This window comes from Lagenorhynchus albirostris, chromosome 7, assembly GCF_949774975.1.
Source record: "Lagenorhynchus albirostris chromosome 7, mLagAlb1.1, whole genome shotgun sequence".
NCBI lineage: Eukaryota > Metazoa > Chordata > Mammalia > Artiodactyla > Delphinidae > Lagenorhynchus > Lagenorhynchus albirostris.
Genome location: NC_083101.1, coordinates 33,084,946 through 33,095,372, shown reverse-complemented (window position 1 = coordinate 33,095,372; position 10,427 = coordinate 33,084,946). Strand labels below are relative to the sequence as shown.

The 10,427-nt window shown below is 48.1% G+C and overlaps 1 protein-coding gene across 1 annotated transcript in view; it reads left to right on the top strand.

Annotated features, from left to right (window-relative positions):
* Positions 1-1,251: 1,251 nt before the first annotated feature.
* COL15A1 (collagen type XV alpha 1 chain) overlaps positions 1,252-10,427 on the top strand; it is a 103,005-nt gene continuing 93,829 nt past the window's right edge. Inside the window, exons 1-2 of the mRNA XM_060154758.1 lie at positions 1,252-1,409; positions 1,492-1,577. Of these exons, the coding sequence (XP_060010741.1) occupies positions 1,399-1,409; positions 1,492-1,577 (97 nt within the window). The 5' untranslated portion in view covers positions 1,252-1,398. The remainder of the gene's footprint in view (positions 1,410-1,491; positions 1,578-10,427) is intronic.

Here is a 10,427-nt window from a genome sequence, read left to right as displayed (position 1 = left end):
CCTGCCTGGCTTCAGAACTCTCCAGGTCTCAGCTGATCTCAGTGGTGCCTCATCTCCCCCAGATATCTTACACTACTGGGCCTGGTGGTAATCACAATAATAAAAAGCCACCGGGCTTCCCTGGTGGCGCAGTGGTTGAGAGTCCGCCTGCCGATGCAGGGGACACGGGTTCGTGCCCCAGTCCGGGAAGATCCCACATGCCGCGGAGCGGCTAGGCCCGTGAGCCATGGCCGCTGAGCCTGCGCGTCCGGAGCCTGTGCTCCGCAACGGAAAAGGCCACAACAGTGAGAGGCCCGCGTATCGCAAAAAAAAAAAAAGCCACCATTTGAGGGTTTAGCCAGTGCCAGGCCCTGTGCTAAGATCTGTAGAGGTGGAATAGTCTGCCCTCTGCTCCCTCCCCGCCAACCATGCACACTACCCATGTGTGCTTCTGTAGGCTGAGGTTGGTTCTTCTGTCCCCGATCATCACAGTGCCTGGAGTGGTATCTCACCTAAGAATTGTGTTCCTTCATTCGTCCCCTGTTTATTGGCATCTCCTACTGCCAGGTACTATTTTAGAAGAGAACAAAACAAATATAAATTCTTGCCCTTCTGGAGCTTACATTCTGGTGGTGGAGGATGGTGGTGCCGGCAAGGTATAAAGAGGAAAACCTTGCAATAGTAGATAAATTTAAAATTTTTATTAGGGTTCTCTTTGCTGCGTTTATTTACATGAATCACTTATGCCGCCCCAAGGGGGCCATTCCTGGGCATTCAAGGGGGTTGTGTGTCAAGCGTGCAGGGCGAGGCACAGCAGTCAGGAGCCCAATCCAGCTGTGTGAATTTGGGACATTCACTGCGTCTCTCTGAGCCTCAGTTTCTTCGTTGTCATTTAGGGAAATCAGAGCGATTCCAGCCTTTCTGGGCTGGTGAGAGGATTTCATTGGCCCGTAAAGAGAGTGCTTTGTCTGCGAAGCAGCCCGGACAGGCACAGACGTGAGGGCCGGAGGGAGCTGCCCTCTGACCCACAAGAGCGCGGGCGCGGGGCTTTTCTCGGTTACACAAGGCCACCCGGGTGGAAGCCACGGCTGGGGGGCGCGCATCTGTCGAGGGGGTGAGTGGCGTGGGGAGGTGGTCAGCGCGGCCAAGAGCCACGGGACGTGAGTGCGCCGCTGCGGCACTGCCCGAGGTGGGGCGCGGCGCGGCGCACGGGGGACCGCAGGGCGCGGCAGAGTCGGGTTTCAGAGCGCGGGTGACTCAGGGCGCGGGCCGGATCCTGCCCACCGCTGCCGTTGCCGCTGCCCCTGCCCAGCGCCGCCTTTGTTCCCGGCAGGAAGGGCGAGCGGCCCGCGCGCAGAGCCCGTCGCCGTCCTTAGAGCTCGGCGGCCCGGTGCCCTCGGAGGCTCGCGGAACTGCGGGATGGCGCAAAGGTAGGACTCGCTGCCCCGCGCCCCGGCTCCCCCCGGCCCCTCCCGGCCGCCTCACTTTCTCTCTCTCCGCCACTTCTCGCAGGAGGGACACGCAGCGTTGGCGCCTGCTGTGGCTGCTTTCCATCTCCGTGCTTCTCCCCGCTGTCACCCGGACCCGCTCCGCGACAGGTAAGCAGCCCGGCCCGAGGGTGGCACCGGCTACCTCCGCACCTGGGGGAAGTTGGTTTTGGCTGCGGGCGCGGCTGCGGTGCGCGCCTCATTCCTGGACATAAAAGGGAGTCCTCGCCTCTCGGTGCGCACTGGTGGTTCTGCCACGGCTTCCCCGGGCGCTGCCGGGGGTTGGAGAGGCGAATGGGAGTCTCTGGGCGGCCGGAGTGGGTGGAGCGCTGTCCGGGCACCCGAGGTGTCTGAGCTAGGCGCAGCCCTTCCAATCTTGGGCAGAGGGGGACTTTGGAAGCCCAGTGACAGCGCCAGCGGTTCCGCGGGGACAGTTAGCTCCAGCTCACCCAGGGCCCGCGCTCAGGTCGCGCGTGCTGGCTGGCTCATTGTAAGGGCAGAGCTGGTGCCCTCTCTGTACACAGGTGCGGAAGCACGACTGCCAGCTGAGACACCTGGTGCTTTGCCGCGCAAGAAATAACGGGACTGAATTGCCCTGATGCCTAACTTAGCCCTGAGTTACCTGGAGAGTCCCATCCATCGTGGGCAGTAGCTCCATGTGTGATGGGAAGAGCTATGGACTGGGGACCAGGGGATCTGGCACCTTCTGTTCCCAGGTCTCACTTTCCCTGCCAGGACCCAGAGGCGGTTGCATGACTAGTGGAGTCTGAGTTAAAACAGTTTTGAGTTAAAGTGTGTTCAGGCTTCCTGGGCTTGAATTGTGGCTGTGTTAGGTGCCATTGGACAATGAATTTCACCACTCTTTGCCTCAGTTTCCCCATCCGAAAAAGGGGAATACTTAGACGACCTTTCCTCCTAGGAATGCTGTGCAGATTAAAAGAGATATTAGAAATAATATGCTTTCCACACCATGGCACATACTGGGCACAAAATAAGTGATCGAAACTATAGGTTGATCCTTGCAATAGCTGTGTTGGAAAGCAATGCAGACATTTTTACAGAAGAGGACACTCAGGGTGAGAGAGGCTTAGGAACTGGCCTGTGCAAAAGGCAGGGCTTGGGTGCCAAGGTCTCTAGACTCTGGTCCTTCCCTGCTCAGCCCTTTCTCCATGCAGTTTTGCAGGAGAGCTACCACTCTCCAAATAGTAGCCTCGGACTGCTTTTGGATTTAGGAGATTAGTACACAGTCTCCATAGAATAAGTGTGCTGGGAGACAGGGTCTGGGGTGGGGGGGAATGAACACAACCTCTGTCTCTGTGAAGGAAACTGAGGACTGTCGAGTGGCCATGGTTAACTCTTCGTGTGCTGAAGGAAGCCTGGGACAGCCCAGATCCTTGCCTCCTTGGGAGCAAGACTCAAACACAATGACAACTTTTCCTGCTAGAGCATCCAGCCTGGCATTTCTTGCAGACCAAAGGGCAGCTGGAGCACAGTTTTGGCTTCTCAGCACCGTGGCCCGTGTCGGAACGTTGCAGTTTTGCATGTAATATGAGGTACTGCCAACTCAGCGGCAGAGGGCAGCTTCAGGTTCTGTGGTCTTTGTGAACTCTGCTGCAGCCCCACCCCCAAAATGAGGAAGGTCTGGGGAAAGAAAATTTGGTGTTTCTTTCTCCTCCTGCGTTTGTAGGCTGGCTCTCTGGATGCCAGGTCAGGGCTGTTTTTCTAACACAGAGGAAGTCCTGTGCCTATCCTTAATGTAAAAAGGGAGTGCCAGGAAACCCTCAGGAGAAGAATGAATGATTGTAGTGTTTTAATTACTGGCTAAACTTTTGGTTTTCTCTAAAGTTAGGAATACCCGTTACTGATGGGTGATTGATGGATATTCAGTGTCCCTCGAGGGGAGAATCTTCCTAGACCTCAAATATCCTCCTGTAAACTAAATCTGGCATGAAGTTTAATAAGGCTAACACTTGTAAACCACTTCATATGTGTGATAAGTTCATCCTTCATTCACTCAATCATCACAATCACTCCAGGAGCTGGGTACTGGGACTGTGCTTCAGATGAGGAAACGTGGTCCAGAGACCCCAGGCTTCTCAGCTCCTGAGGGTTTTCTGGCTCACCCGGTTTAAAGAGACCCTTGTCAGTTGGCCCCTTATCCCTCGCATCAATCCTTGTGCCCCTAGTGGGTGAGGGCTGAGCTGGTAAAGTTACAGTGTCACTGGAATGCCTGCTCTTTTAGAAGATAAGGAAGTTGTTGTGAGACGGGGGCAGTGGTGTCATAACTAATTTGTTCCTGATTACAAAATGTTAATATGTGCAAATGATCTACTTTTCTTTAAACTGTTTTATTGTGAAATATAACATCTATGCAGAAAAGTGCGCACAAAAATACAGTCCCATGATTTCTCACAAAGCAAACTTTCATGTAAGTGGGTCAAGAAATGGAATAGCCCCCAGAAGCTCTCCTGTGCCCCTTGGCTGTGATTTTTCCCTCCCTCCCCTCAGAGGTAACCATCCCCTTGACTTTTATGGTGATTCCTTCCTTCCTTTTAGAAAATAATGTTAGTACCTAAGCATGGATCCCCAAATTCTGAAGTTCAGTTTTTCTTTTTTTTTTTGAGCTTTATACATGTGGGGTGTCTCCTTTGGTGTTTGGCTTTTTTCCCTGAATATTAAGTTTTGAGATTCATTTATGCTGTTGCATTTCACTGTAGTTAATTCATCTTCCTTTCTGTAAAGTATCCCACTGTATTAACTTACTGTCCATTACTTATCCATTTTTTTCCAATGACATTTGGGTGGTTTCCATTTGGGGCTAATATTGTAGCGTGTCTCTGACATGCTGTTTGTCCACGTCTCTTTGTGCACGTGTGCACACATTTCCGTTGGTTGTACACGTGGAATTGCGGTGCTGGCCGACAGGGCAGGCAGGCCCTCCAAATGAACAATGGCAGCACGGCTTCCGCTATGGTTGTGCCAGGGCTCACGGCCGTCAAGCTGGTAGGAGAGCCTCTGTTTCTTCACCTCCTCCCCAGCACTTGGTGTTGTCAGTGGGCTTAACTCCAGCAGTTCTAATGGGTGCACGTTAGAATCTTACTGTCATCTTAATGTATGTTTTCCTGATTATTAAGTCGATTACCTTTTCGTATATGTATTGGACATTTGGATATCTTGATTTACTTTTTTAAATCGAGGTGAAATTCACGTAACATAAAACTAGCCATTTTCATAATGACAATTCAGTGGCATTTAGTACATTTTCAGTGTTGTGCAGCCATCATCTCTAGTTCCAAAACCTTTTCATCACTCCAAAGAAAGCTTCATTCCCATCAAGCAGTCCCTCCCCATTCCCCCCATCCCCACTCCACCAGCCTGTGGCAACCACGAAACTGCTGTCTCTATGGATTTGCCTGTCTTGGATATTTCATATAAATGGAATCATACAATATGTGACCTTTTGCATCTGATTTCTTTCACTTAGCATAATGTTTCTGAGGTTCATCCATGTTGGAGCATGTATTAGGACTTCACTTTTTTATGGCCAGATAATAGTCCGTTGTTTACCGCAATTTGTTTATCCATTCTTCCATTGATGGAGACTTTTGGGCTGTTTCCTCCTTTTGACTATTATGATTAGTGCTTTTATGACATTTGGGTACATGGATTTGAGTACTTGTTTTCAATTATTTCAGTTGTATACCTAGCAGTGGAATTGCGGGATTATATCATAATTCCATGCTTAAATTGTGGGGAACTCCTAAACTATTCTCCACAGTGGCTGAACCATTTCACATTCCCACCAGCAGTGTACAAGGGTTCCAGTTTTTTCATGTCCTTGCCAACACTGTTATTTTCTACTTTTCAGATTACAGCCATCTTAGTGGGTATGAAGTGGTATCTCACTGTGGTTTTGATTTGTATTTCCTGAATGACCAATGATGTTGAGCATCTCTTCATGTGCTTCTTGGCCATTTGGGGGAAACTCTGAGTACCAGTCAGGGCAGGTTCAGGTTTTCCCTCTAATCATCTCATTCTTGCTGGTGGCCAGCTGATGTGCTTTCCTGCGTGAGAGAGAAAGGGGTAAGAGTCACACCTAAGATTTTACATCACTGGCCTCCCACCTTACCTGTGCCCCAGCCTGTAATGAGCTCATGTTGCTCACATACCATTAGAAGTTGTGATGAATATGAATGATTGTAGTGTTTTAATTACTGGCTAAATTTCTGTTTTTCTCTAAAGTTAGGAATGCCTGTAGTGGCATAATGTCCTGTCATTATATGTTTTAAAGCAGAGTTAAGGCTGAAAACCCCTGGCACACTGAACCACACATAGCTCCCCATGTATATTTGGGATTTTGCAGTCTCCTTGACTTTGCACAAGGTGTGATGAATCCCCTTGTCTAAAATACACTCCCTCGCCTTGTTTCTCTTTAGGGCCTTATTCTACCTCCCAGCTTAAACGGCACCTCTTCCAGGGTGCCTTCCCTGGATCTCCCCAGCTAAGCTTTCTCATCACTAAACCGCCACAGCCCTTCACCTGTCTCTCCAGGCACCAGCCACTACTGTCCCCCCTGTACTGACAGTATGTTTATTTCTCTCTCCTTCCTATGAGAGCACCTTGAGGGTGTGGATCATGCCTCATTCATCCAGAGTTGGCCACGTGGACTTTGGCCATTTTGTCATTATGATAAATAGTGCTGCTGGAAACATCTTCAGACAAATGGCCTTTGTTTTCTTTTGGGATTATTTCCTTTGACTAGATTCCCTCAAACAGATTTGCCCATCAAATAACAGAACTAGTTGGATAGTTCTTATTATCTATTTAGATGGATCTTTCTGAGATACAAATTGAATCATGCCGCTCCTTAGTTTAATTGCTCTCTCTGGGTTCTCCACGTACCTAGGATGGAGTCATGCTCCTTGCCCCCAAGTACCCCTTGTGGTCTGGCCTCCGCCTACCTCCTGTTCTCTACTCACACGATGTCCCTCTTGACTTGGGCTCACACCAGCCGTTCGCTGGCAGGTTTCTGGATGAGATATTCACTGTCCCACCTCTGTGTCTTTGCATGGGCCAGTCCCTTCTTGAGAATGCCTTTCCCCCTTTTCACCTGGCACCCCGTCATTCATCCTTTAAGATTCCTCTCTGGGAAGTCCTCCTGTTCTACCAGGCATATTGAGTGTCTCTCCTATGGGCTAACACTGTATATCACCGTCTCTCAGTCACAGGGCTTCCCAGACTGGACCGTGATCATTGATTACTTGTCTGCTCCTACCACTACATAGGAAGTTCTGTGAGGTGGGGACTGGGCCTTGCCCGACTCTGAACCCCAGAACCTAGAGGGCCTGGCACAGAGTGGATGCTCCCCAAATCTTTCAATGAATCAAAGAGGGAATGAATGGGCAGGTCCAGACTGTGGTCTAGAGAGAATGTGCCGATTTATCATGTCCTCTGCAGTGTCTAAGTCATCCTGAGTCTTCCATGGCTCTGCCAGCTGTGGAGTGGCCATGGCTGAGTAATCAGGGCACGTTATAGGGCTTTTAGTTTTCTTTTCTTTAATGACTTTAATAACTGGTTAGGCTGGAATTTACACTAATGTTACTTTGCTCTTTATCTTTTTTTTCATTACATCTATTTGTGTAAACAATTTATTTTCTAGCTTATCCCACTCATCTTATTCCTGAAAGCCTCTATTTTGTCAAAAACTGCACGTTTATCTTTCTGTGCTAGCTAAATATATGAGCTTATTTTCGAGTTTTGTTTGAATGTCTACAGCTTGATCCATTTAAAATGAACCATTGATTAAATAGATTACATAGAGTGTATTCTGAGTTCAGTTCTTTTCCAAAGTGGTACCCAGGATTCCCTGAAATACTAATTAAAATGTAAACTATTCCTCCATCCTAGTATTGCTTCTGGTTATCATATAAAATTTTTCTTTTAATAATAGAATTTTTTGTGGAATCTTTATACATACTATTGGTTGCTTTCTTGTGCGTATGTGTTGTTTTTAAAAAATCCCACATGGTCTTGATAATTGTTGCTTTGTAACGTGTTTTAAAATCTGGTAAGGGAAGTTACCCCTGCTTCCTCCATTAAGCTATGAATTCCTTAGCATAGACTGATTTATCACATAATTTTCTCATGATATGATTGGATACTGGGAGTGTCATAGTGGTGGTGGGCAGGTGAGGGTTATGAAAAGCAAGGCAATCTTAACAATAAGACTCAATTTAAGACATTAATATGCAGTAAGGAGAACAGATGAGCAACTAAGGCTTCAAAGTCAGAGGAACAGCTGTAGGGCCTGAGCTATTGCTGTCGACACAGAGCCCAGGGAGCTGAGGTGGGTCAGAGGTGTTGGAGAGGCCCAGTTTGCTGACTGACCACCTTCCTCCGCTACCACAATTTAAGAGAAAAATGTCTAGGGTTAGAGCAGAACCTCGAGAAACCCCAGACCTCTTCCTGGGCAAGATCTAATGAGGCAAAAATGAGGCCTAGGTCACCTATTGAGTGCAACCCACCCCTTATCTCCAATCAGAATCAACTCAACCCAACCCAACCCAACCCAACCTAATCCAGTGTAATCCATCCCAACCCAACTTTATCCAGTCCAATTCATTTCATACTTGTTGCATGCCATGGATGACTTAAAGAACTGGACAGGGCAGAAAACAGTTTTGAGGGCCCTCATATCTCTCTTAAGTGAGCAGGACCCTTGACTTCAGGTGTTAGGGCAGCCCCCTTTTTGGTTTGGGGAGCTTGGCTAGAGTCTGGCTTGCAGAGAGCAGCCCTGCCTTAGGTCTGTCTGGGAGTCACCCCTCCTATCACTGAGGGACTCAAATGAGGCCCAGCTTAAAAGGCCCCTCCACCACCAGGAGGTCTTTGCAACTAGTCTCCTCCCAAAGCAAACGTCTGCTGAAGTCCTCAAAACTGTCTGCCCTGTTCTGTGTTTTGGCTACTACTATAGATTTCTGTCTTCCTCCCATATCTCCTGACTGCCTGCCCTCTCTGAGGCCCACTGGGATAGGTGGCAGAGTGAATAAAGAGCCACACTGGACCCAGTGCCCATCCTGGAAGGACTCACAATCTAGCAGTAGGGACCAGCAGCTGGCTTGAATGCTGTGGACCTTGTCCTGAGTGTCCTAATGAGGGTGCAAGCAAGCCTCCTCAACACTGAAGCAGGGATGTCCATCTCCACCAGAAGGTGGAGGAGGCGGAGGGAGGTAAGCAAGCTTTGAAAGAAGAGATTTATATTTTTCAGTAACATTAAAATATTTTGATAATAAAAATAATAGTCATTGTAAAAATCTAGGTTGGAAAAAAAAAAGGAGTTTAAAAAAGTTGCATATTTTCGCGTGACTCAGAGATGAATCCTGCTAACATTCGGTGGACTGTTTTTCAAGTTTATCTTCTGTGCCTAAATGTGCACATATGTTATAATGCGAATAGATCGTTCTGTGCACTGTATTTTGTTGCTTGGCATTTTTTTCCTTAACAATTACCTAGATACTTCCTCTGGAACGTTGAATATTCTTCCCTAAATCCTTTGTAATTGAAATAGTATTTCATTATGTGGATGTCCCATAATTAAACTAGGCCTCTTTTAGGCCTTTAGGCTGTTTCCAGTTGTTTACGTCCATAAACACTATTGTGATGACCCTATTCTTGTACCTCTGTACTTGACCATTCTCGTGACTATTTCCTAGCACAAATTCCTAAAACAAACTGTTGGGTCTAGTGCTTGCCCGTTTTTTTTCTTAAGGCATTCATTGCATTTTTTTGGAAAGGCATAGTAATTTATACTCCCTGCAACAGCATAAGAGAACACCTACCTAACTTACCGCACCTTTGTCCACTGATGCTATTTTTCTAACTGAAAGGAGAAAATGACAACAGTGCAAGGGACAGTGCCAGCATTACTGCTCCAAACTGCCCTTAGTTAAATGGAGTTGGGGATTCCTCCCTCGCCCCTACCATTCATTCATCCATTTGGCACGGGCCTTGTGGTAGGGCTAGAGGAGAAGAGGCTTTTTCAGGAAATTAGAATGCAAGAGCTCAGGTCACAAGGACCTTGGTGGTTCTCAACCCTGGCTGCACCTTAGAATCACCTCGGGGATTCAAGAGGAATCTGAAGCCCAGTCCTCCCCGCGTCCAGGATTCCTAATATGCCTGGGGTCCAGTCTTGGGCAGATTTCAAAATCTCTTGGTGTGATTCTAAAGTGCAGCCAGGGTTGAGAACAAGCAATGCAGTCCAGTGGCTTCCTTTCAAAAGTGACAATGCTGAGTCCCAGAAAGGAAAGGTCCTGTCCGTGGTCGCAAGACAGGTGAGAGGCAGAGCTGCCACTGGACCCCAGAACCCACGTCCTGGGTTCAGATCTCAGGTCTGTTGAGTGACCCGGGGCCAGTGACTTCTCTTATCCATGTTTTCCTTATCTGTAAATTGGGACAATAATTCCTACTATGAGGAGTAATAAGGGAAGCATAGGGCCTGTAATTGGTGACAAGTTCTGTACCTCTTTCCTTCCTGTTCCCGCATCTCTGTGAGTTCCTTGAGGGCAGAAACCCTATGTTATTTATCCATGTTTCCTCAGTGTCTGACGTGGCACCAAATGGACACAATGAGTGTTTGAATACATTCATGAATGAATATTCAAAGCCTGGGGCTGTGGAGATCTTAGTGAAAACCTAGCATTAGGAACCCTGGACCATAGCAGAGTCTGTGTGAGCCTCCAGCTCTGCTGGAAGACCGCCTCCAGCTCTGCTGGAAAACCACCCCCAGCCATCCACTGTGATGATGGTGATGGTGATGATGATGACGGTGGTGCTAATGGTGGAGGGGCCAGAGCGGGTGGGAGCAGGGGCTGGGTGTAACAGATACGTCAGGGATGGAATACATTTCATGAAAGAAAAGTGAAGGTATGCCTTTCCAGTGCTGGAAAGTTATAACCATTGCATCCT